Genomic DNA, 24,186 nt, shown 5'->3' on the forward strand with positions numbered 1-24,186 from the left:
GGAATCTTTGTCTTTGTGCATGCATACATACGTGGCATATATGAAGGTTGAGCAGTGATGCACTGGATATCACACTGCTCTACGAACCCACCAACCCAAGATCAATTCCCACCAAGCCTTGGCTAACGTCAGCGGCGGATCCTGGGCTTCCCCTAGGTCAACTCAGCCTCAAATTAGTACATTGTGCAGTGTGTGTAAACATCATCACCCTGGGGAGATTATGGTAGCTGGGGATGGTGCTGGGCATGCAGCCCTCTTGTGTGCCAGCCCTCATAGGTGCTCGCAAACAACCCTTAAGCTGGTTGTGGAAATTCTACATTCCTATGGCAGGGGTGAACAGCAAATATAATTGCCACTGTATAGCGATATTCACTGGTTACGTTGGCAGTGGATGAGGACTCAGTCATTAACAATCAATGCCGCCTTACAACATAAACATTCATAGTAAATAAAGAGCAACAAGTCAATTGACCTAACATGATAATTTACGGACCAATTGTTGTTTAATGATAACATTTCTAAATTATATTCATCCTGAACAGTGCGTTCATACACAGGTTGCACACGGAATACGATAGGTACAAATGCGTGCATGTGCGAGTTTGAGGAAAGTATCTAAGCATGCACCATACATTTGATCATTTTTTTGGGTATTAGTATTCAGGGGTTAATATTTACTGTAATGTAAATCTAAAACCAATGTTGAATCATTGATCCAAACACAGTATGCATTTCAATTTTTGAACTCCACTGATGTGTCAGTCGTGGGAGTTGTTTGACCATACTTCATCAAACTGGTCAGTACGGGTTGGTGAAGTGGAAGTCCATATGAGGTGTCACTGCTGATGTTAGCCATGGGCAGGAATCAAACCCAGGATGTTGGGGTTACAGTGCAATGCGCGAACCACTTCGCCTGCTGCTCCTCCAACTCAAACACCATACTAATATGGATTTGACAAAAATGTGTTTCTTAATTAACAATCCATTCACAACTTCGTGGTTGAAGACAGGGTGATTAGACTTCTATTAACAATAAACTATGCCAGTGGTGAAGTCATTCATTCCCCCAGCAGTTGCACACACACACTACTGGGTTCGCTGTGGGTGGAAAAGTTAAACTCTGCCAAGGAACAGGTTCTTGATCCAAAAAGTTAAGTTATGCTTTTCAAAACATGGTATGTCATATCCACCTGTAGATTTTTTTACATGATTTAACATAACTTACTGTACTGCCATCATTGATTGTAACATTTGTAATGCTTTCTGGGTTGAAAGCGTTCGTGCATTCGCTGTCTGTCCGTCCGTTTGTTTGTAACAGAGAGGCCACACTAACTCTCGTTAAAATTATTCGGTACGAATAGAACTTTCGTATAAAGTCGTGTTGCTCTTGGGGGGACTCGCCCGATTGGAAATCGGTCACATTGATCATTGGGCTGCTCAAAAATGTGGAGACTCAATCCAGCAAACACATTTTACCATGACAGGCACTGTCATGGTCTGTACTCTAAAAAATATATTTCTGGGTTTAGTTAATAAGTACTGGAAAAGGAGGTCCCATGATGTAAATAAAAAGTGTTCAGATAATCCAAGCGTAGGCATGGGGTTTTCCTCCCTTGTGATGCCACCAGTGTCCAATGGCTATTGAAGAGTGACCGCTTAGACCAGTCGTTCTGAACCTTTAGTGTTTTGAAACGAGGCTGATTTACCTTCTATTTTTTTTATCTGGCCATGACTTGTACCCCCAGAAAAGGGGCATGGGCACGGTTAAGAACCACCGGCTTCCACATTCAAGCAAATCCACGATGGTACAATAAAATACTACCCCCACCCCCCCCGTCCCCGTATCGAGAAATCCAACCGAGTGGCCAATGAACCCGGGACCTGGAACGTCTCCCGTCTCTTGCTGAATTCACCGGAGGCGCTGCGTTGCCCATACCTCGGCCGTGGCTCCCAACGTCTCCTCGCGGGGGCCCTCTGGCGGCGATGGCTGCGCCTGCGTCTGTGGCTCCTCCTCTTTCTGGTCCGGCCGAGGCGACCTCCATTCTGATTGGACGTCCTGCCCGAGCTCCGCCTCTTGCTCCGCCCACTGAGCCTGCTCATTGGCCAGCCACTCGGCCTCCGCCGGGTCCTCGCCTGAGGCTTGCGCCAGCTCTGGCCCTGGTTTCAGTGGTTGCATCATCGTCGTCAAAGATTGTGTGTTTTTTTTAAAATCATCGTTATTTATTATTATTACTGTAGCACACTTTCATTGAACTTGCCCTGTCGTCTGATTATATTTTTTTCAAATCTTTGACGCTCGATATCTGCGGATCGTCTCGTGCGGCAATTCAAGATTTACTTTAAGGAACCGGTCCAGGTCCCTCTAATCCTGGGCCTCTTTGTGTTTTTCCCCCTTAATTTTTGTCATTAATACTCACACATTTCGCCCCCCCCCCCCCTATTTATATCACGAACCTCTTGTCCAGCCATAGAGGCCCGTTGTGGTTCCCTCTTAGCGCATGTCCAACAATCTTTTTCATAAAAATGAATGTCCTGAATACACAAATCCACACCGTTAAATGCTAACGCCACCAAGCTTGGCAGGTTCGCCTTTTAAAACCCCGTGGAAAACCTTAGCTACACGGTGAGTCGACATTTAGGGGGGGCCAGAGCCCCACAAACGGCACCATCCCTAACCCAGCACACGGTTAACCTGGCCCCGCACATCCAACAGTTACACAATTACCCCCTTACCCCTCTTGAAGATCATCTAAACAATTGCCTTTGATCGCATCACCCAAAAACACACCCCGGTGTGTTGATTCCAATTAATGGTCAAACTCCGTGAGCACGCCCCCTCGTCTTGCCGTGGCGAGATAACCAACGCGGCAACACTCACGCTTCAATAAAAAAACGCGTGGCACGAAAGCTTTAAATCGAAATTTTAATCGAAATTTGGCCCAGAGTGGTCAATCAGACCCTTTACTCAGCTACTGCTGTGCCTGCTGCATTGCTACCTGCAGATTACATGATGAATCGTGATTTAATCAGCGCATTTGCCTGCAATAGCACACGCTGTATTATTTCTCGCACTATTAATTGGCACTTTATATATTACTTTTGTTACGGGTCCCATGGCACAGCACAATCTTAACAGTTGCTGTCACGCCATTCACCGACTTATGAACAGTGATTGAGCCACTCTACATTCACAATAGATAACCGCAAGTACCCGGGCAAAGCTACTACTATATAGCTGTCAACCCATTTGGTTTACCCCGTATTCTTGTACAGGGAAATTGAGTTTTCAGGTCCATACGGCGTACAGCCGTTTCAATAGGGCACATTTGTTTTGTCTATTTGTTTGTGTTTCTCCATTGTGATGGGACTTTGTAGGGCGGACGTTGAAATGTATATGGGGCACGGGGTGACCAATGAGGTGTGAATTGATATGTAATAAGGTAGGCGCTGATAAGGGATTGGCAGGAATGCTACTATTGCAATTGCTAAAATAATTACGCGGTTATAATCGTAATAAATAGTATTATCATTAGCTTTGTCACGCCCGTTCAGACGTGCCGAGCGCAACATGCTTATGCTGAAGTTGAGCGAGCAGGTGAGAACCGTGATCACGATTTTGAATCAATGCCCTGATTTTATCACTATATTGATTGGCAAAATGTCCTAATAATTATCATTGTTGATATGAATGCTTTCAATTAAAAGTGCGAAATCTGTGCACGTTGAATACAAGGTCGCGATATGCACTGATGTGCATAAGCGCGCATTGTTATAGCATTCCTCAATGCAAATGAATCACTAGGGAGACAAAGGTGGTCGGGCGTGTCTTTTGATGGGGGGGGGGGGTTGTGCAACGGTTAGCGCTGTGCTACCAACCTGGCGACCGAAGTTAAATTCCCGCTCACGACCAACAGCAGTGACGATGATTATCTGAATGGGACTTGGTCGACTCAGCCTCAAATGAGTACCTGGTGCGGTGTGTAAACGTCGCCACTGGGGAGACAAAGGCTGCCCGGCGTGGCGCTGGCCACCCACCCCCTCGTGTACCGTGCCGGCCTTCATAGGTGCTCGCTAAAAGCACTTGCCCCAACAGTCTGCTGCAGGCTAAACGGGGGATCGTTGTCCTTGGGGTGTGTGTGTCTGTGTGTATGTGTCTGTGTGTGTGTTGTGGAGAGAGTGGAGAGTTTCCCATACCTGGGCAGTGTGCTTATGACCGGCTCCAGTTTATCAGCAGAGGTCTCACTCCGAATCAGTCGAGCGGCAATATCTTTTCATCGATTGCGTAACGCTGTGTGGAAGCTACCTGGTCTGTCGCTCCGCACGAAGCTTCAGGTCTTCTCGGCCACGGTCATTCTCTCCCTTCTCTACGCTTGCGAAACGTGGACCCCCCTAGTGGAGCATCTTCGCCGGTTGGAAACATTTAGGCTGGCCTGCCTACGATCCATCCTGGGTTTAACCAGGCTGGATTGTGTGAGGAGCTCACAAGTCCTTGAAAGATCTGGGCAAAGTCCCATCAGTGAGCTCCTCCGGCAGGCAAGGCTGCGTTGGCTGGGTCATGTAGCCCGCATGCCCAGCCACCGCATGCCTAAACAGCTTTTGTTCGGCCGGATCGAGGGGGCTAAACGGGCGCGGCACGGGCTAGAGAAGAGATGGAGTGATGTGGTACAAGAGGACGTGGAGCTGAGTGGACTTGCCGATGACTGGTACCAGCGGTGTCAAGATCGGCCTCAGTGGAGGAGGCTCGTGAAGGACGCTACTGGGCAGTTAGAGGCAGTCGCCCTCCAACAACAACGGAGGGCGGAGGAGCGACGCTCACAACAACGAGCGGAGCGCCGGGTGGCTAAAGCACAGCAAGTTGGCACAGTAGGGGGCACAGGTGGTGCATCAGCCAGTCATCTCGGTCATCTCGGTCAGTCGACCCGTGGCACCTGGGTCTGCCCCGTGACCTCCTGCCAGCGGACGTTCGACACTTCACGTGGCCTCAGGGTGCACATGGCCTGGCACAAGCGTCGTGGTGACGTCACCGCCACTTAGTGGCGAATGGCGGTTGTTGTTGTTGTTGTTGTGTGTGTGTTGTCCGGCAAAACAACCTCCTACCTCCTCGCAGTGCCGGACGGGCAACACTGTCGTGGGCAGTGCTGTGGGGGGAGGGCCAATGCCCATTGGCCTCTCCCCTCATGGCGTCTGTGACCACCACAGTGGCTAAACGGGGGCTCTGGACGGGTGCGAAGGGCTGGTAACCCCTCCACCTTCAATTAACCACCACTAAACTACGAATTAAACATAAACCTGTAACTAATAAGCTTGTGCCGGAGGCCCCGGGGGGTCAGGCTTTTATGACGTCTCCTGGCCAAACCCCATTTGGCGGAGCCAGGAGATTGAATTTTCACCCTCGGGGCTCCTCCAGAAACAACGAAAAACCATTGCGGATGGCCACGTGGAATGTTCGAACGCTCACTGCGGAGGAGAGGCTGCCACTCCTCTGTCGGGAGCTGGACCGGTACCGCCTGGATCTCTGTGGCATTCAGGAGGTCCGGTGGACCGGTTCTGGATCCTGCCACCATGAGGGGTGGACAGTCCTCTACTCGGGGCAGGAGACTGCCAAACAACAGGGTGTGGCTCTTCTTCTGAACAAAAGAATGAAGGGGGCGTGGGAGCGTGGCGGTGAGGTGTGGGAAGCTGTAAGCCCCAGGATACTTTGGGCTCGCCTTCTCATCATTCAGAGGCGAGGAGTGGTGGTCGTGGTTACTTATGCCCCCACCGAAGACGAACATACGTGGAGGGACGCAGGCAAAGCCGATGAGTCAGACGCTTTCTATGACCTCCTGTCACAGGTGCTGGCTAAAGTGGCCACTCGGGACAGAGTCATCTTGTTGGGTGACTTCAATGCCCGAGTTGGTCATGATGCTGGCACCTGGTCTGGAGTGATTGGAAGGCATGGGCCAGATCAGCTCAATAATAACGGTAGGAGGCTGCTAGATTTTTGTGCAGCCCATGGGCTTGTAATTACCAACACGCTCTTCCGGCATCGGCGCATCCACACAACATCATGGATACATGCCGGGTCCAAGCAAGAACATCTGCTGGACTACATAGTGACGAACCAGCGGATGCGAGCCCATGTCCTTGACACCAGGACCTACCGTGGAGCTGATCTGCCCTCTGACCATCGACTAGTCATCTGTAAGATGCGCCTGCCATTCTTCCACTCCGGTGGTGGGTGTACACCCAGAATCCCATTCCAACCAAAAGTGGCCTGGTCTCAGTTAGCTGATGAAAGTTGCAAGCGAGAATTTCATCATCGCTTGCAGCTGGGGTTGGCATCGTCCCCCACTCCACCTGATGTCGAGGGTAAATGGGCGAGGTTTAAGACTGTGACTCATGCAGCTGCAATGGCTGCTTTGGGTACGCGGTCCAGACCTCCCCAGAAACCCTGGCTGACAGAGGAGGTGTTCAGGTTAATTGAGAAAAAGCGACAGGCCCACTCTCATCGCCTACAGCATCCCACGTCAGAGAATGAGGAGGTTTACCGCAGCTTTCGCTCGGAGGTTCGGAGAGCCGTAAGGCGCTGTAAGGAGGGGTGGTGGTCGCGGGTTGCTGAGGAGATGGAGTCTGCCTCAGTGGCCCGCGATCACAAATCACTATTTAACTCCATCAAAAAAGTAACCTGCAGCGCCACACCTATTACCATCATTAGAGGAAAAAACGGTGATCCAATCTCCGACCCCCAGGAACAGGTTTGCAGATTTGCTGAGCATTTCTGTGAGGTCCTGGGGGAGGGAAAATCTCTCAGCCAGGAAAACATCATGGCACAAAGTGGGGATAACCCTGCTGAGGCTGCGGTGCCTCAAATATTGGAAGAGGTCACCCCCTGTGAGTGGCTGGCTGAGGTGCCAGCTGTTGAGGAAGTACTGAGGGCGATCCGGAGTCTGAGACCAGGGAAGGCACCGGGCAGAGATGATCTCCCAAGCGAAATGCTGAGGGAGGGTGGCGTTTGTGCACAGACTGCCCTACATGACATCATAACAACAGTCTGGACCACTGGACGGGTTCCGCAGGACTGGAAGGATGCCCTGGTGGTCCCCCTCTTTAAGAAGGGGGACCGTACCGACTGTAACAACTACAGGGGCATCTCACTCCCCAGTGTGCCGGGTAAAGTCCTGGCAAGGATTATTCAACATCGCCTTGCTAGGCACGCTGAGGAGAGGCTTGCGGAGCCCCAATGCGGTTTCAGGAAAGGGCGATCCTGCACAGATGCCATATTTTCTGTCCGTCTGCTACAGCAGAGGTGTAGGGAATTCCAAAAAGACCTACATCTCTGCTTTATTGACCTGGTCAAGGCCTATGATACCATCAGTAGGACTGGGCTCTGGGTTGTTCTTCGTGCTTTCGGAGTCCCTGACCCTCTGCTCACGATCATTAAGGACCTTCATGATGGTGAGCGGGCCCGGGTAAAACTACGCAAGTAGCCGTCCTCAGGTGGAGAACAGGTCTGTCATTCAGACTCTGTCTCCTCGACAGACCTGTTCTCCACCTGAGGACGGCTACTTGCGTTGTGGCCGAAACGTCGTGAGAATTTTTTTATTATGTTTTATTTGTATTATTTTATTATTTCCATTCTACGTGACTTTACCGAAAGAACCAAGAAGAAGTTATATTTTTGTGTTCAGTCATTCGCAGCCAGGCTGGTCCTGTCGACGCTGCTCCCAGATTCAAACCGAGCTCTACGTGGGGCTGGCTCGATTCTCTGTGTTTGAGTCTTATGTTTATAACTATGAAAGTTAAAATATAGACTTCATTAATTGAGTGCCCTTTGTTTTCAAGTTCCTTAAATCTTGACTTTCAATCCGTTGATATTTTATTATTGATTGCTTATTTATTTGAACCGTAATTAATTAAAGGTGTAAAGAGTATCCACCAGGAACCACTACTGTGCAATTATTTCTGGTCCCGATCTGTGACCAGTTCTGTGTAATCACCGGTGCCCATCAAGAAGCAGTCCTCTGTTCCCAGGGTGACCATGGGAAATCATTCCTGAATACGCATCACGTGGGAGAGTGGCGGCGCAGCAATTAGCATGCCGCCCTCTGAACCCATGAGTTCCATTTCCCGGCAACGGCTGACATTAGTGGTGAGCTACATCTGAAACCGCTTCCTGGATCTCCTCCCACCTTCACCGACCAACGTGGTGACGTGTGGGTTCAACAACCCTTACATCACACATGGCACTGCATGGTCTTCATCCCGACGTGGAATCGACCAAAGGACTACTACTGATCATAGTTAACAACATTTATGAGCATAAGCAGCCAGTGCTGTGCTATCAGCGGTACCCGGATTGAAGTCGAGTCCTCGGAGCTTCTCCTCCACTTGAGTGAAGTCGCAGGAGAAGTGATCCATGCTGGAGAATCCGCCCTCCATCTCCTGCACGTCGGCCTCCTCCGACGTCTCCAGGATTCTGCACACGCGAGCGGCGGCACAGCAGCGTCGTCATCGCCTGATAGCGCGACTCTCCCGTCTCGAGGGGACCCCCCCCCACCCCGGTGTTAGCTGTCTCTGCGACACAGGTGGGCGTTAGTTTGGCAGTAGGGGGAGCGAAGTTGCCATGCGGCTTCCCAATCTGGTGGTTAGCGAGTGCTGACGTTATGAAGCCATCACACATTGCCTACTCGTTTTGTTCGCCCGAATGACGTCATGGGATTTAAGACGTCCACCGTGAAGGTGATGGCGATTCTTTTTTTTTAGGTCAATGTATTCATTCATTCATCACGCATGGTCGGCGAAGGACCGCTGCGCCAAACGTGTGACCTCTTGCGGCAGCATTCGCATGAACTGTTCTTGCTGCCATAGCGATGTCTCGAGTGATTTGTTTGATTCACGTCTCACGGAGGTAACCCCGTGAGCGGCGCCATTCCAAACTGCAGAACAGGCGGAAGTGGATACAATGTATTCTCAACGGCTGTGGACATCGGACAGCAGCGGTGGCTGTAACATCTTAGGCGGAAGAACCTGCTCTCTGAGTCATTTGCAAAGACGTTCTATTTTACTGTGTTCTACGCCTCCCCCTACCCAATTAGAGCAAAGTATTCTGGGTAATTCAAACGGTCAATACATCCGTAGTATTAACCAGGGTAGCAGCTGGGCTCGAACTGCAAATTTACACAACAACCGCTGGGCCACGTCCCATCAGCGCCAACTGCTGTCCAGCATCCAGCACTGGTGACTTCTGCTTTAGAGAGTCAAGTCAAGGTCAAGAGGTCATCACAGCCGATCCAATGATGTCACCATAACTAGCCATCACTGCCACGCCTACCTTTATTTGCAGTCAACATCTGACCTCCAAAGTCTGCTCTAACAGCCTCACCCCCCACCGCTGTCTTGCTTAACGTCCTGCTCTCTGACCTTTTGGCGCCACTCCGAGGCCAGTTTCGGTAACCTGCCCTCGCCCCAGCCTGCACACGTGCCCCATTCAGTAGCAACTCCTCTTTTCCAATTACACCTCCAGTGATTTGTTTCCACTTCCTTGTGTGAACTGTAAAATTGTTCATGCCTGCACGGTTGGTTATGTCTGTGATATCTCTCTTAGGGTGGAGATCATCGGTTAGGAAATTATGCATTGCCTTAGGTGTGGATCTGATGGACGCCACTAGGTGCATAGTATTGTTTACCTGTGATATTCAATCAAGTCACGTCTATTTGTTTAACCAGGTGGTGAGATCTCAAGAGACCAGGATGAGTCATTTGCCAGAGTGACCTGGGTTGCCAAGATGACAAAAGTTAAACAAAATGAAATGAAGTGTGGTGTAGCGATTCTTTGTGAAAGCCGTTCATTTGTCAACATTCTGAGAACCCACAATGAGGTCTTAGTCTGATTATCCCCGTAAGTAGATGTTCACATTTGTGAAATTCAAGCATTTCTATTCAGCGGTTAAATGTATTATAGTTAAATAAAATTGTACTTGCGTTTTCAGGAGAGGTTTTGCATTCTGAAAAAGAAAAGAAAAAAACACAAGATGCAACGTTCAAGGTATGACCACGCATTGTAAATAGTGACATTTAGTAGAGGCGGAGGTAGCTGCTAATTACTCACATAATTGTTTAACATCTGCCCTACATTATTGTCAAAGGCATAGCTCTTCATTATACACACAATTAATATTCGGAGTGAAAAAAATGTCGCGCTCAAAGTATTTGCCTGTGAATTCCCTGCCCGAACTCCGAATACTTTTAAGAAACTTATTCAAAAAAGTGTAGCAATGTCAAATCGTAGCCCTGCAAAATAACAATCACGAGACACGGATTCAGAGGACAGAGGAGAAGCGCACGGAGAATAACAATCTGAGCAGCCGATCCCCCCGCTCCCATGCGATAGTGGCACTATTTAGTGGAAGACGGTCCGAGTGGGTGCCTGTGTGAGTGAGTGAATGGAAGAGTGGGTGAGTGGGTGGGTAGGTGAATTGGAGAGAGCGTAAGCGGGTGAGTGGGTGAGCGGATCGGTGGGTGGAAAAATTATCGAGCGGATTGGCGGGTGGGTGGATGAGTGTGTGAGTGTATTTTTTGGCGAGCGGTAGAGTGAACGAGTGGGTTGGTGAGTGGGAAAGTGGTTTGAGTGTAATGGTGAGTGCGAGTGTGGGTGAGCCCCGGGTCTGACACCTGCAAAAACACGGCCATCTCGGGCTCGTCCATAGAGTGCAGGGCGCTCTCGACGAGCTTGGAGGAGCGCTCGAGGTGCTGGGAGCACTGCGCGGCCAGCGTCCGCACACGCTGCGTCTTGCTGTCTGTCTCGTGGCCAATGATCTGCAGCATCTCGCGCTTGCGCTCCTCCAGCGCGGCGTACAGCGCGTCGAAACTGCCGCACAGCGCCTGCCTCATGCTGCGCCCGTTCTCCTGCGGGGGGGTGAATTGTAACGTTGGGGGTGGAGGAGTGGGAGAGTGAGCGAATGAATGAGTGGGTGGGTTAGTGGGAGAGTGGGCAGGTGGGTGAGGGAGCTGGTGAATGGAAGAGTTGGGTGGGTTGATGACGGCTGAGTCGTTGGGTGAGAGAGTAGGTGAGTGGGTGAGAGATAAGGTGAATGAGATAATACGTTGGTGGGTGAGTTAGTGGCTTGGTGGATGAGCAAGTTGGAGAGTGGGAGAGTGAATGGGTGGATGAATGGAAGAGTGGGTGGGTAGGTGGGAGAGGGGCTTCGTCAGTGGGTTGGCGGGAGAGAGTGCATGCACGAGAGACAGGATGATTCTCAATCGATTTGCAGTAGAATTCCATTCGATTGCAACAACCTTTCCATGGCACAGTCCCTGTCAGAATCCCATTGCGATGAATGGTGGATTTAACACGGGAATTGCCCATGTGGGAATCGCGATTCATGTAGGAAATCCTCCAGGGTGGAATCGTATGTGCAATTCCTAAAGGATGGAATTGCTCATCTCCGTCGCAGGCCAATGTGGAATCTTGAGCACCCTTCTTTTTCTAGATTTGACGTTTTCGTGACTGCAAGGATCTATACTCTTTGTTTTTTCGGTAAAGTCACGTAGGTTAAAAGAAATCAAATAAATTAAATCACGACGTTTCGGAGGCAACACAAGCTTCCGTCTTCTGGTGGAACCGTCACAGCAAAATTACTGTAGCAAGTGATACATCAAGTGATACAGTAATTTTGCTGTGACGGTTCCACCTGAAGACGGAAGCTTGTGTTGCCTCCGAAACGTCGTGATTTGATGTATTTGTTTCTTTTAACCTACGTGACTTTACAAAAAAACTAAAGAGTATGCACCCTTCTCGTGTTGTGCGTGGGGTTCCTCCCGTCATCGCAGTCGCCTCATGCATGCAGTTGACAATTTCATTTTTGGCAAATTAATGGCGAAAACTATCCGCATCCCCAGCAAGTTTCAGAGCCGGAGGCAAATCGTTATATTTAGCCAGCGCGTAAGAGAACTTGCATTCGCATTATTTGGGCCTCACACTGAACCGGATATTAGGCATAATTATAAAAAAGACACTCTGGGTGTTCTTCGTTCACACTGAGTTATAAATACGGATTATGGACAAAAACACTTATTAATGAAACACAGCCTCATCTTGTTCTATTACACTTAAACATGCACTTGTGCTATTGCACCACTGCCAAAGCAGTTCCATTTGTTTGTATAAATTTAGGAATAAAAATAACAGGACCATTACGTATAGTAAATGGCTATGTCATTAGCAAATGTTGGAGCTCCGATTTAATTTGTGCTTGACCTCCGATTAACGCGGTAGGCTTCGAAATAAGGTCAACATACATACACTGTGCTGATTCCGATGCGCTGCATTGTTCGAGGTTAGTTTGTTTTACTTGCAACATGTGGCAACCGCAGTCCGCTCCCTTGTAAACGGGACCCATCCTGATCTCTAGAATTCTCACCTCTGGTTAAATAAACTTTCACTGTATTTACATTTTAAGCCCTTAGATTCGCGTTGGTCAATGGATTGAAATAAAAATGTGACGATATATTTTGTGAGTCACTAAAGAAGCCAGTTTCACCGCGAGAGGCAGAAACTCAAGATTCAGAATCAGCATCTGTATTTAGAGTGGAATAATCCAATGAGCTATGAGGCTTTTATTATTCTTATTCAAACCGAGCATCTCAGTGTCTCTAACACAGCCATTATAAACCTTACTCTTAGGTTCTTTTGGTAAAGTCACCTAGGTGAAAAAAAAAATGTTTTAGTTTTTTTTACCTTCGTGACTTTACTGAAAGAACCAAAGAGTATGGATCCTTGCAGTCACGAAAACTTCAAATCTAGAATCTTTATGAACATCTTCAACTACCCGACCAACTGTCCTTAAACAAACACAAGATACGAATCCCTTTCTGCTTGATCTTTTCTACAATTTATATTTAAATTGGGTAATTAGCACCACGCCACATCATGAAATGTCGTCAAAAATATTTTCAGGAAAGCGGTGTCACGACATCACCCACCCCGTGCGAGAGAATGGCCTTCTGAGGTCCCCTTCACTTCCCTTCCGCCCACTCGAGGTGTTGCTCCTTCTCTTAAGCCCCGTTATGAAAGCAGGCGCGAGGCACGGCCCTGCTTACGCCACTTGTGATGGAGCGGCCTCCACTAGAGCGAGTTCTCGAGAGCCCTCTAGAGGGCATTCGGCCTACCCTTCCGTGCCGGCCAGATGCCTTGTGGGAAGCAAGAGTACCCCACGCTTTACCGCATCACGTGCCACGTGCCGATCGGCTAACTGTGGTGAAGCCACTCATACTGCTTGGTGGACAGAGGCTGGTTGATCGGAGAAACCTGAGAGTTCACTCTGCTCACGGTAACACAAAAGCAGCATCCAAGCCCTGCTGCGGAAGTGTTTATTGGCAATGGCACTGAAAAGTGTTGCAATCCTCAGAGGTCGAATTATTAAAAATGAAGTAAAAACAATGGAATGCTCTAATTTTGTGGTTGTTGTGCAGTCATTGGTAACCAGGCATAGACCATCAATCTCTACACTGGAAAATCCTGTTTAATCACAAGTGGCTGCAACCCGAAACCTGGAATCGATCCCAGGGTCTCGGCTGTGCCAGCCGAGCGTAACAGTTGCAAGCGAGATGAGGCTCCGGTGGCAGGCGACTGCCAAGTGAGATTTGGGGAGTGGCGTTGGAGGGAGAAAATCGGTTGGTTGGAAGGAAAAATAAAATGAGGAAGTGGTCGAGCGGGCTGAAGAGACAGGAAGTGAGATTGGAATGATTCAGGGAAGGCACACAATCAGTATTGTGAGTATTCGAAGTGAAGGCTTAACTGAACCAGGTTACCCAGCAAGAAGACCGCTGAGGGAAAGAGCTGGTGGTGTAAAAATGAAGGTGTATGTATGTTGAACTCCTTTCGCACTGTACGTAGCCAACCAAGGTGCTTGCTGACGACCTGAACAATCGAAGAGGAAAGCGCACGATCGGACAGAACGGAGGGAACTAGAACGAGCACCGGGTCAGAGCACTGAGCCAGTGCCTCAGAGACTCTGGGTTTCGATTCGGGTGACAGCCACACTGCGGTTAGGCTGGGTTCTCGAGCGTGATGGGTCCACGGTCCAAAATCGACACTACCGAACAAGCTAAAAGATTTAACGCAATTATGCTTATATATATATAAAAAATCACATATCCCAGCTTGGAGGATCAAGCATTGCTTTACAGATTGCATTTTCTATGTGTCCAATGGAAAGCCTTCATTACAAAGCATAAATGAATGCCATTTTGCATCGGGTGATAGAGGCATATTGGCTTCCCACACCAACACTATCCAGCAGATTTCGTTAAAGCAAGCCAACCGTGATGATGATAACTAGAAAGTCGTAACCACCGCAGAGTGTGCTTGCTTACACAAATTCCACTCCATAACATTTGGTCTGGAAATACAACAAGGCCAATGGACCGAACGTTTCTAAATATATATGGAGAACAGAACTTTCGGTTTGTTTATTTTTTTTATTGCTAAGCTCGGGCAGAGAGAAGGCAATCGGACAAGAATCGGACTGCCGGAGGCGGCCACTCGCCTCCACGTTTCTGCACATCTCCTCGAGGCGAGAGATGACGAGCTGCATGCGGTCGTTCCCCACCACCAGCAGGGCGATGCCGTCACTGAGCTCAACCTGCAGAGAAACAATAACGAGTGTCCCCCAAATAAAGGTCACGGGCCTGTTGGTGCAAGTTTTCCGTCAGCGAGCTTCCCACGGAGGCCGGAACGGCACACGAAGAGGGTGTGTGGTGCGGCAGGATAACTACACTCCTCCGTCCGCCTTGCTCTCACCAGTACTGATGTTTACACAGAGCACCATGCACTCAATAAAGGCTGAGTCAACCTAGGGGAGGCTTAGAACCAGTTTAGATATCGCTCGTGACTGCTGGCCATGAGCGGCAATCGAACTCAAGTCGCCGAGTTCGTAGCGCGGCGTGCTAACTACTACTCCGTCGCCAGAGCCGTCCCTAGGGTACGGTGAATCGGGGTGACTGCCCCGGGCCCCGCGCTTTGGGGGACCCCGCGCTTCAACGCCCCGTACCTCCCTATGCACGGCCCTGGCTACCGCTGCCCACAGGGGGATTATCGGACACACACGCACAGACATCTCGCAGTGCATTCCATGAGTGGAACGTCCATCGCCATTCATCGGCACGCTCCTTCCCTGCTGCTGCAGCTGCTCTCACTGGTTGGAATTCCCTCCCGATATACCTGCCGACTGACTTCATTCGCACCTTTACCACTCCGTCAACTCGTTTCGTTATTTCCCCCCATAGTAGTCTAGCAGCGGCCCACTGACTCTCTTCCGTCTGTTAAAAAAAAACGTCTTCTATAAATTAGCTCAATGGCCACATGCACATATGAGATGGTGTCACATTTAGAGGCTCTATAAGTCTGAACACCTCGGGGGTGTCAATCATAAAATACTTTGCGGCGTCTGGTTCACGGTGGACTTTAAAGATACCGTGGCGTAATTCGCAAGTGCATGTCCATCATATGGCAGCGTTACGGTTCAAAATTGCCAAATGTAAAAAGGATGCCCGAAAATGACTGAATTGTAAACTACACACACACACACGCATCAACAATAATCGCCCAGGACTGCGAACATTTGGCAGGACCCTCCTGAAAGGGAGTCTGGTGGATTTCCTGGGTTAAAGAAGCAAAGTAATATCGACGGTGGGACCCTTTTCGCCAGTTTCAAAAATGATGAAAAACATTAGACTAAGCCTGACCCTTTCTGGCAATAAAACAGGTGTTAAGATGTTCAAACACCAAGTAGACACATATTACAAAGCATCACGTCTGCATTAAGCAACCCGAGCTATTGATACTTTGATACTTGTATTGCCTTTGTACTATTCGCCTTTCAGCGTTCTCTGGTCTAACTACTGGTGGTGAGACAAACCACAAATACGTCTGTCACTGGCGTAGGCCAATCAGTTTGAAAGATAATTCGTATATTATCAGAGCATGTTTGCATTTTTGCCGCAAGTAAGGGTGGTTAATGCAGACCCGTTGATGCCTTGCGATAGGAATCTATTTGGTGTTTGCAAATCTTAACACCTGTTTCATTGCCAGAAAGCGTACAGCCCATTCTAATGTTTTCATCGAGCGGAGTAGTAGTAGCAGCAGCAATAATAATAATTCAGAGAACAAACGACGTGGACGGAGCCCCTTTTGTTCGTCATAAAAACACACATTTGGGGGGGGGGGGGGGCGGGTTAGATCGCGTAGCTATGTGTCGTTAACCCAGCACCGCCCGACGCAGCCAGTGAGTAAGGTTTGTCACGTAAACAAAATCGTGCAAACTGAGTTACTACTTTAGCCCACCGATGTGTTGGAGAGTAAATCCACAACATCGACTATTTGATGACCAACAACCGGCACCATCCCTCGATTTTGTCACAATTGCGAAGAGAGCCACCCGCTTCCGTTCTTAAATAGAGAACAGAAGCAAGACGACGCCACGACTCTCGGGACACCTTTTGCTTTTTGTAGACGGTGGCCAAGGGCGCGACCTCGCAGTTCCTGTGGGCCCCGAACACCTTGCAGAGTGAGCACGTGGGCGCCTCGCACGACACGCAGTAGATGTTGATCTTCTCGTCCTCGTGCTCCACGCACATGGGGTGGTGCTCCTCCAGGTTCTTCATGGGGCTGGCGAGAAGCAAAGTGCGTGGTGGTAGGAGTGGTGGTTGAAGTGGTGGTGGTAGGAATTGGTGGTGGTGGTAGGAGTGGTGGGAGTGGTTGTGGTAGTGGTGGTAGGAGTGGTGGTGGTGGTAGTAGGAGTGGTGGTGGTGGGAGTGGTGGTGGTGGTGGGAGTGGTGGTTAGTATTGGTGGTGGGAGTGGTGGTGGCGGTGGTAGGAGTGGTGGTGGTGGGAGTGGTGGTGGTGGGAGTGGTGGTTAGTAGTGGTGGTACGAGTGGTGGTGGGAGTGGTGGTGGTAGGAGTGGTGGTGGTAGTAGTGGTAGAAGTGGTGGTGGTAGGAGTGGTGGTGGTAGTAGTGGTGGTAGTGGTGGTAGTGGTGGTGGTAGGAGTGGTGGTGGTGATCAAGGGAGTTGGGGGGAGCAAATTAATTGACAATTAACACCTCTTTTCGTTCTCTTCCACGCAATGTGTGTGACCGTTGTCACATGACGACGTCGAGTCGTAGACACGGAACGGGCGACCTTTGTAGCATTTCAATGAATTATTACGATCTGCGGTGACCGTTTGACTCGAAAATGTATTTCTTGTTCATACATTTTTTTTTATTTTTTTTTTTTTTTATTTTCTGTCTCGTTTGCACATTTCTGTTCGTAAACATTTGCCCGAAGGTCACATTGGCATATTATTTGCATGATGAATTATACATGAAACATTCTCACATTACACGATTCAGTGCATGATTCATGCATACGAATCCATATGTATGGATAATCGATGCATTGCTACATGCTTACTATCAATTTGGAATTATCGTAGAGCAGTGCAACCCCCTTGTTAGACAACGGCCTGCAGAATGAGGTATCACAAAACTACTTCTGAGATTATTTCACGTGATTTTTTAAAATTCACACTCCGGGGCACACATTCCCACATTCCCTGACACGAGAAATGTTCACCACATGACGGTCAAACCGATCCTTTAAACTCAGAGCCTAAATTTTCACAAATAAACTAAAACAAATATATTGATTGCTCAATGCGTTTCTTTGTGCAGTTATTGGTGACAGCGGTCGCTGGTTACTCTTGGAAACTACATTTTTCATAATCGATGAATTAAAAAAGGCACCTTTTTAATTCATGGTCACCATATGGATTTACATTTTATCGTAGTTATTTTAAATTGTCAGATTCATACGTGACTTTCTCACCAATGAATTTCACGTATATAATTGCACACATGTATAAATGACCTCACGTACCCCCTGCGACATTGCCACACAACCTGCACCCCCGGTTGAGACCAACTACCAGTATTGACTTTATTGAATCTCATCAACAGTGCCATGGTGTCATGAGCCAATGCCACTGGGTGCCATGGAGTCATGGGCAGGAGCAAGTACCCCCCAACAAACGATGTTGGGCAAAAAGTGTGGGGTTAAAGAATGGCGAGAGGAGGGTGGTGGGGGGGCACGAGGAGAGGGCGGCATGCGGTGGTGAGGCCTAGGCCCGTGTGTGTGACTGTGCGTGTACGTCCCAGCGGTCGTGCAGCGGTTAGCGCGCTGCGCTACGAACCGGACAACCCAAGTTCGATTCCCGCTCACGGCTAACACAAGTGACAATGATCTGAACAGGTCCTGGGCCTCCCCTAGATCGGCTCAGCCTCAAATGAATACCTGGTGTAATGTGTAAACATCGCCACTGGGAAGGCAAAGGCGGCCGGGTGTGGTGCTGGCCACCCACCCCCTCGTGTGCCGTCCTGGCCATCATAGGTGCTACTCGCGAACAGTCTGTTAAGGCTATACGGGGATTATGGTCTATGTCTTTGTATGCTCCTGTGTGTAATATAGCTAGCAGTAACACCGGGAGACAGGGGCAATGCTCGCAATAATGAGTTAAGCAACAGCTGAAAAAAAAACTCACACATATGTGAGCTGGCACAGTGGGAAGTGCAGTTTGTACATCTGCCAGTCATCTTAGGTTACCAATAACGACGAGCTTTCTCCCATGACCTCCTGTCAGCAAGTTTTCACTGCCTCGGGTGGTCTCAAACTTTACCTAGCCTAGCACAAGCGCCCTGACGATTATAACCAAAGCTGCCCTGCGGGGCCTCGCTATCCAAACTGGGATGCCCAGCTAAATTTGTCAACGTAGTACGGCGCAGTCCGCGACAACTTGCGCGGAAGAGTCTCTCTCTGAGAGGCGAGCGCTCTTCCGGCTGATTTGTGATCGCAAGCGGACTCAAGCGAGGCCGCGTTCTGCGTCCTGGTTCTCTCGCATCTTCTTCGACGCTGCAATGTTGCGGGAGGCCACGTCAATGACAACGCCGGGATCTACACACGTTTTCCGCACGTCGGGGCAAAATTGTTCGATCTGAGGGTTGGCTTACAAGACCTGCCGCACTTCGCCCTGTTGTTCGCCCATCCAGAAAGCGGTCCGAAAGAAATGACGGCGCATTTATTTATTTGTTTTGTTTGCCAGAGCTGTGACGGTTTTTTTTCCCCTCGGTTTGAAAATCAATAAGACTGCGGTTACCGCACCCGGAGTCCACCAGGCGATACAACAACCCGGCAAGATGAACGTCACTATCGACAGCGTGAGGCTGACGAGGGCGCTTTCACCCCTTGCGTAACCGTCTAACGGGGCCCTACTCTTAGGTTTTTTCTGTAAAGTCACGTAGTTAAAAAGTAAAATAAAAAATTACTAAAAGTAATAATATAAATAAAATAATAAATCACGACGTTTCGGAGGCAACACAAGTCTCCGTCATCAGGTGGGACCGTCACAGCTGAGGCTCACTTGATACAGCAAATCTAGAGTATGAATCCTTGCAGTCACGAAAGCTTCAAATCTAGAATTAACGGGGCCCTGTCCGTGAAGTCGGTAGCAGTTTTGGCCGTCTGCACAAACACAGAGCGTGGAACGGAAACACGGACTGAGAGTTTCGGTGAAGATCAACGTCTACCGAGGCATTGGCTGTCGTCAGTGGTTGCTGTCTGCGGCCGCGAGACGTCGTCATCCACAGTTGGGAAACTCTCTTCCCAACACCCGCGCGGCTCTTGTGGAGAATTCGACAAATAAAAAATGAGCAGGGAAAACAAAATAAAAAATAATCTCAAACGAGGAAGTGATGCGACGCGGCCGACCAACAACAACAATAAAGCCTCGAAGCGTACCCAGTGCCGGATTATCCTCGTAGCACAAGTAGCTACGTATGCTACGGGCCCCGCACTTTCAAGGGCCCCGCGCTAAATGCTTTCAAGCTATCAACTCCGGTTCAGTGATTCTGCACTTGCTCTATTACTATAGCACTATACCACCTTCAACTTTTATGAACGACTGGGTGTATAAGGTTATCGATTTGTCGTATTATCTGGCTGCATAACAAATGAAAACAATTACTTTACTATGCAAGTAAAAAGAATTGTGTTTTAATGTGTTATTTATTTATTTAGGGCCCCTTTATAACTAATGCTACAGGCCCCGCACTAGCTTAATCCCGCACTGAGCGTACCCCTTCAGGCAGAGCCGTCCCTAGGGTACACGGCGAATCGGGGCGACCTCCCCGGGCCCCGCGATTTGGGGGGGGGGGGGGCCCACGCACTTCTACGTCGCGGCGTCAGATGGAATATTCGGGTTTAGTTCGAAGGCGTCGGGGGGCCACACGGCGTGATTTGCCCCGGGCCCCACACTCCCCACCCCCTCTATGCACGGCCCTGGTATAAGATGGGAGTGGACACATTCTCCGAACGGATGACACCTGACAGTTTCCCTAAAACTCCCGCCACGCGGAGAGAACTGAGCGTGGGCAAGCGCCCTGCCGATGGACAAATCGGACGCTCGCAAGGCCACGCGAAAGCCACCGCCGACCGAGTGGCACACCGACAGCGGGGTGAGTGCGACGAGACGGACGGCGCCGAGGCAGAGGTTCCCGTGGCGATCGTCCGTGCCTCGCGGCGCCGTGGCTGTATTTGAAAGCCGACGAGCGACAGCAGCTGCTGAGGGGAGAGAGAGAGCGGCACGGAAGCCCATCCGCCCTCCCCAACAACAACCCTTCACGCGTCCAGAAGGGACCTGACGTCGTCAGTTATCACGTGCGAGCTCTGTGGCCGCTTCTGGGCTGCCCGTGTCGGTCCAACGGTGCCATGTGGAGACACGCACGGACGTAGCTGCTTCTCTTTTTTTAATATAACCTCTCAGGTAGCCCTCCTAGATCCGACCCGACAGCCAATAAGCACGGTTTAGTGGTGGTTGAATGTCGCTGTGCGCGCTGCGGTGGTGCAGTGGTCGGCACACTGCGTTACCACTCGCCATCGACAGACGTGAGTTTGCAAGTGCTCTCCGGACATGTCCCGGGTCTCCCCTAACTCAACTCGGCCTCAAACGAGTGCCTGTGGTGGTCTGTGCTGCTGCGTGTACATCAGCACTGGTGAGACAGAGACCGTCCGGCACAATTCTGTCCAGAGCAACCAGTTTTGTGCCATTCCAACCTTGACAGCTGCTCGCTAACAGCACTTGAGCCAGGAGTCTGTATGGCTACACATAACTCAGCGTACCAAATATCCGTGGTTTGGCTGGGACAGAGTGTCCCAAAGAGCCATCAGGTCTCTTCTCAAACAAAACATCCAGGAACGGTAGCTTACCATCCTTCTCCACTTCCATGGTGAATTTGATGGATGGGTGTATGGAATTAATGTGGTTGAGAAATTGGTTCAATGCTGGCAGGCCATGTGGCCATTTTCCGCAAAGCTGTTTCTCCAACCATGGAGAAACAACCCCCTGAGACGCCGATCAAAACCATCACGTTACCATACATAGCAGGCGTTACCAAAAATATTTCCAAAATCTTAAACAAACACAAGATCCAGGTCCGATTCAGTACAGTACACAAAATCCGTGATCTAATCCCATCTGTGAAGGATGTCATTCCTGACATGTAATATCCTGGAGTCTACAAACTAAATTGCACCTGTGGTGGTTGTTACATTGGGGAAACAAAACGACATGTCTCGGACCGTGTTCGGGAGCACAAGGCAGATCTGAAACACGGAAGGACTAATGCCTCCGCCGTGGCTGACCATTGCTATAACGATGTGGGCTCTCATGATATTGTTTTTTTCCGAGACCAAGGTGCTCTGCAAACCTTCGGGCTACTATCAAAGGTTTGTCCAGATATATAAACATAGACATAACTTCAACCGAGAAGATGGATACAAATTGAGCAATCATCGGAAGGATGTTATTAACCAGGTAAAACTTTAAATGGTTTATGGTTGTTCCATCATATTTGCCGGGCACTAGTCTATTTTGCCGAGTTAATTGCATCCCCAGCGTTTGGCATTGCTGCTACATTGGCATTGGTGGGTTCATTGGCATTGTTGCTGCAGTGGCGTTGTTGTTGCATCCTCCCGCCCGCGTATCCCCAGTTCTCTCAGCCTCCCACTTCCAGCCCCGCCCACTTCCCCCCGTCCAGCTTCACGTCCCTCTCCAGCGTCCACGCAACGCTCCCCTCCCCCTACCCCCCTCTCTGCCCCTCCCCCCTCTCTGCCCCTCCCCCCTCTCTTACCTATATAACCTCTTACCACGGCATCTCTCTCCCACTTCAGCAAAACAAAATTCTTGCTGTGGTTGTCTCACTTGATGATAATTTCTTGTGTTGCAATCGAAATGTCGTGATTTAATTTCTTTTATTTTCTACCTACGCGACTTTACCGAAAGAACCAAAGAGTATGGATCCCTGCAGTCACGAAAACTTAAAATCTAGGACAAGGGCAGCCAACAGCGCTATTGGAAAGCTCAACGGCCAACACTGGTGACAATTATCTGAACCGGTAATGGACCTCCCGTAGGTCGACTCAGCCTCAAATGAGTACCTGGTGTAGTGCGTGGGAGACAAAGGCGGCCGGGCGTGGCGCTGGCCACCCAACCCCCTCGTGTGCCGTGCCCGCCTGTGTACGTTGCTACTCGCCACAAAACAGCGCTTGCCTCGACACTTTCCGTACACGCGCGCACGTTGACCTCCTCTCGCACCGTACACAGCCAACCGTGCTCATCGCAGGTGCGTGATGGCTACGCGGTTGGATAATCGTTGTTCCCTCTTCCGCGTGCGAATGTGTGCGCACCGCGTGGTGGACTCCTGCTGGTAGATGTCGATGATGTTCTCGACGAGGAGGTTGCGCTGGAGGCCGTAGACGCCGTGGCGGTCCAGGACCACCTCGTGGCGGCACGACGGGCAGCGGAAGCGCCCCGCCGAGCCCACGGACGTCGTGCGGCCCTGGAGGTAGGGGTTGGCCGCCTGGGAGAGAGGTGGGGGTCAGTGCCGGATGAAGTGCGGGGCATGAAACATATGATGTTATAAAGGGGCCCTAAATAAAAAAATAAACACGTAAATATTAAAACACATACATGTTTAACTTGAACAGTATTTGCAATACAGGCCAGATAATACGACAAATCGATAACCTTAAACACCCAGTCGTTCATACAAGTTGAAGGCGGTATAGTACTATAGTAATAGAGAAAGTGCAGAATCACTGCATCGGAATTGATAGCTTGAAAGCATTTAGCGCGGGGCCCTTGAAAGTGCGGGATCCGTAGCGTTTGCTACTTTTTCTACTCGGATAATTAATCCGGCACTGCTCGTTGGTAGTTCATGATGCCCGAGTATGTTGAATTGGTTTGTATAAAATTCTGCAATCTTTTATATTAGGCGCCCAAAAATGAAACAAAGGGGCAAGGAAAAAGTGTCCCATTGCCCAAGCAAGATTCTAAATTCGCATGGTGTGGACCCAAGGCCGGATTATCTGCTCCTCCGTCTGCTACGTTTCCTACTGCGTCTGCTACGTTTGCTAATAGTGTAGTGACGGTATATCCGCCACTAGGGGGATAGAGCGCTGAACAGCATAAAAGGGAAGCGAGGAAATGATCGAGGGTCGATTTAGTGTGTAAGGGGCCGTCCATAAATAACGTCACGCACCTAGGGGGAGAGGGGGTCAGACATTTGTGACGATGTGTGACGAGGGGGGGGTTTAGAAATGTGACGTCACATCAAAATGCGCAACTTAAAATAAATATAGATAAATATAGACAACACGTTCTACTTAATGAAATAGACTTTTTAATAAATGTTTTCTCATACAACATCAGAGTGCAGCGCCACATTAAATACGCACTACAATGATAATAGTTTAAAGCGATTTGAAGCATGTTTTATTTTTTTGGGGGGGGCATGACATCATATTTGAGGGGGGGGTCTGACTTTTTGTGACGCCGTGTGACGAGGGGGGGGGGGGGTCAAAAATCGTCCAAAATCGCGTGACGTCATTTATGGACGGCCCCTAATGTTCGGTGGGTCCGGTCTCCAATAGCCTCGTGTGTAGGGGGTTGCCGAGTGATAGAGACATCTACACCGATTATAGCTCCAGTTCCGTAAAAGTCCCGATTTAAGGAAGTGTTAATTAACGGGTTGCCTCCAATCTACGTGGTGTGTGTCTCCCTTTATCAGCACAGGGTGGGGTGCTGGGTGGGGCGCTGGGTGGGGTGCAGGGTGG

The 24,186-nt window shown here is 49.6% G+C and overlaps 1 protein-coding gene across 1 annotated transcript in view; it reads right to left on the reverse strand.

The window, feature by feature from the left end:
* The window catches only part of LOC144717828 (tripartite motif-containing protein 54-like), a 35,848-nt gene that overhangs the window by 2,542 nt on the left and 9,120 nt on the right, over window positions 1-24,186 (reverse strand). The window contains exons 2-8 of the mRNA XM_078593512.1: window positions 22,759-22,931; window positions 16,477-16,648; window positions 14,529-14,624; window positions 10,654-10,887; window positions 9,964-9,986; window positions 8,334-8,458; window positions 1,937-2,157 (exon numbers count right to left, since the gene is read on the reverse strand). Coding sequence (XP_078449638.1) covers window positions 1,937-2,157; window positions 8,334-8,458; window positions 9,964-9,986; window positions 10,654-10,887; window positions 14,529-14,624; window positions 16,477-16,648; window positions 22,759-22,931 — 1,044 coding nt within the window. The remainder of the gene's footprint in view (window positions 1-1,936; window positions 2,158-8,333; window positions 8,459-9,963; window positions 9,987-10,653; window positions 10,888-14,528; window positions 14,625-16,476; window positions 16,649-22,758; window positions 22,932-24,186) is intronic.

The sequence above is a fragment of the Lampetra planeri genome, chromosome 4, assembly GCF_965212315.1.
Source record: "Lampetra planeri chromosome 4, kcLamPlan1.2.h2, whole genome shotgun sequence".
Lineage (NCBI taxonomy): Eukaryota > Metazoa > Chordata > Hyperoartia > Petromyzontiformes > Petromyzontidae > Lampetra > Lampetra planeri.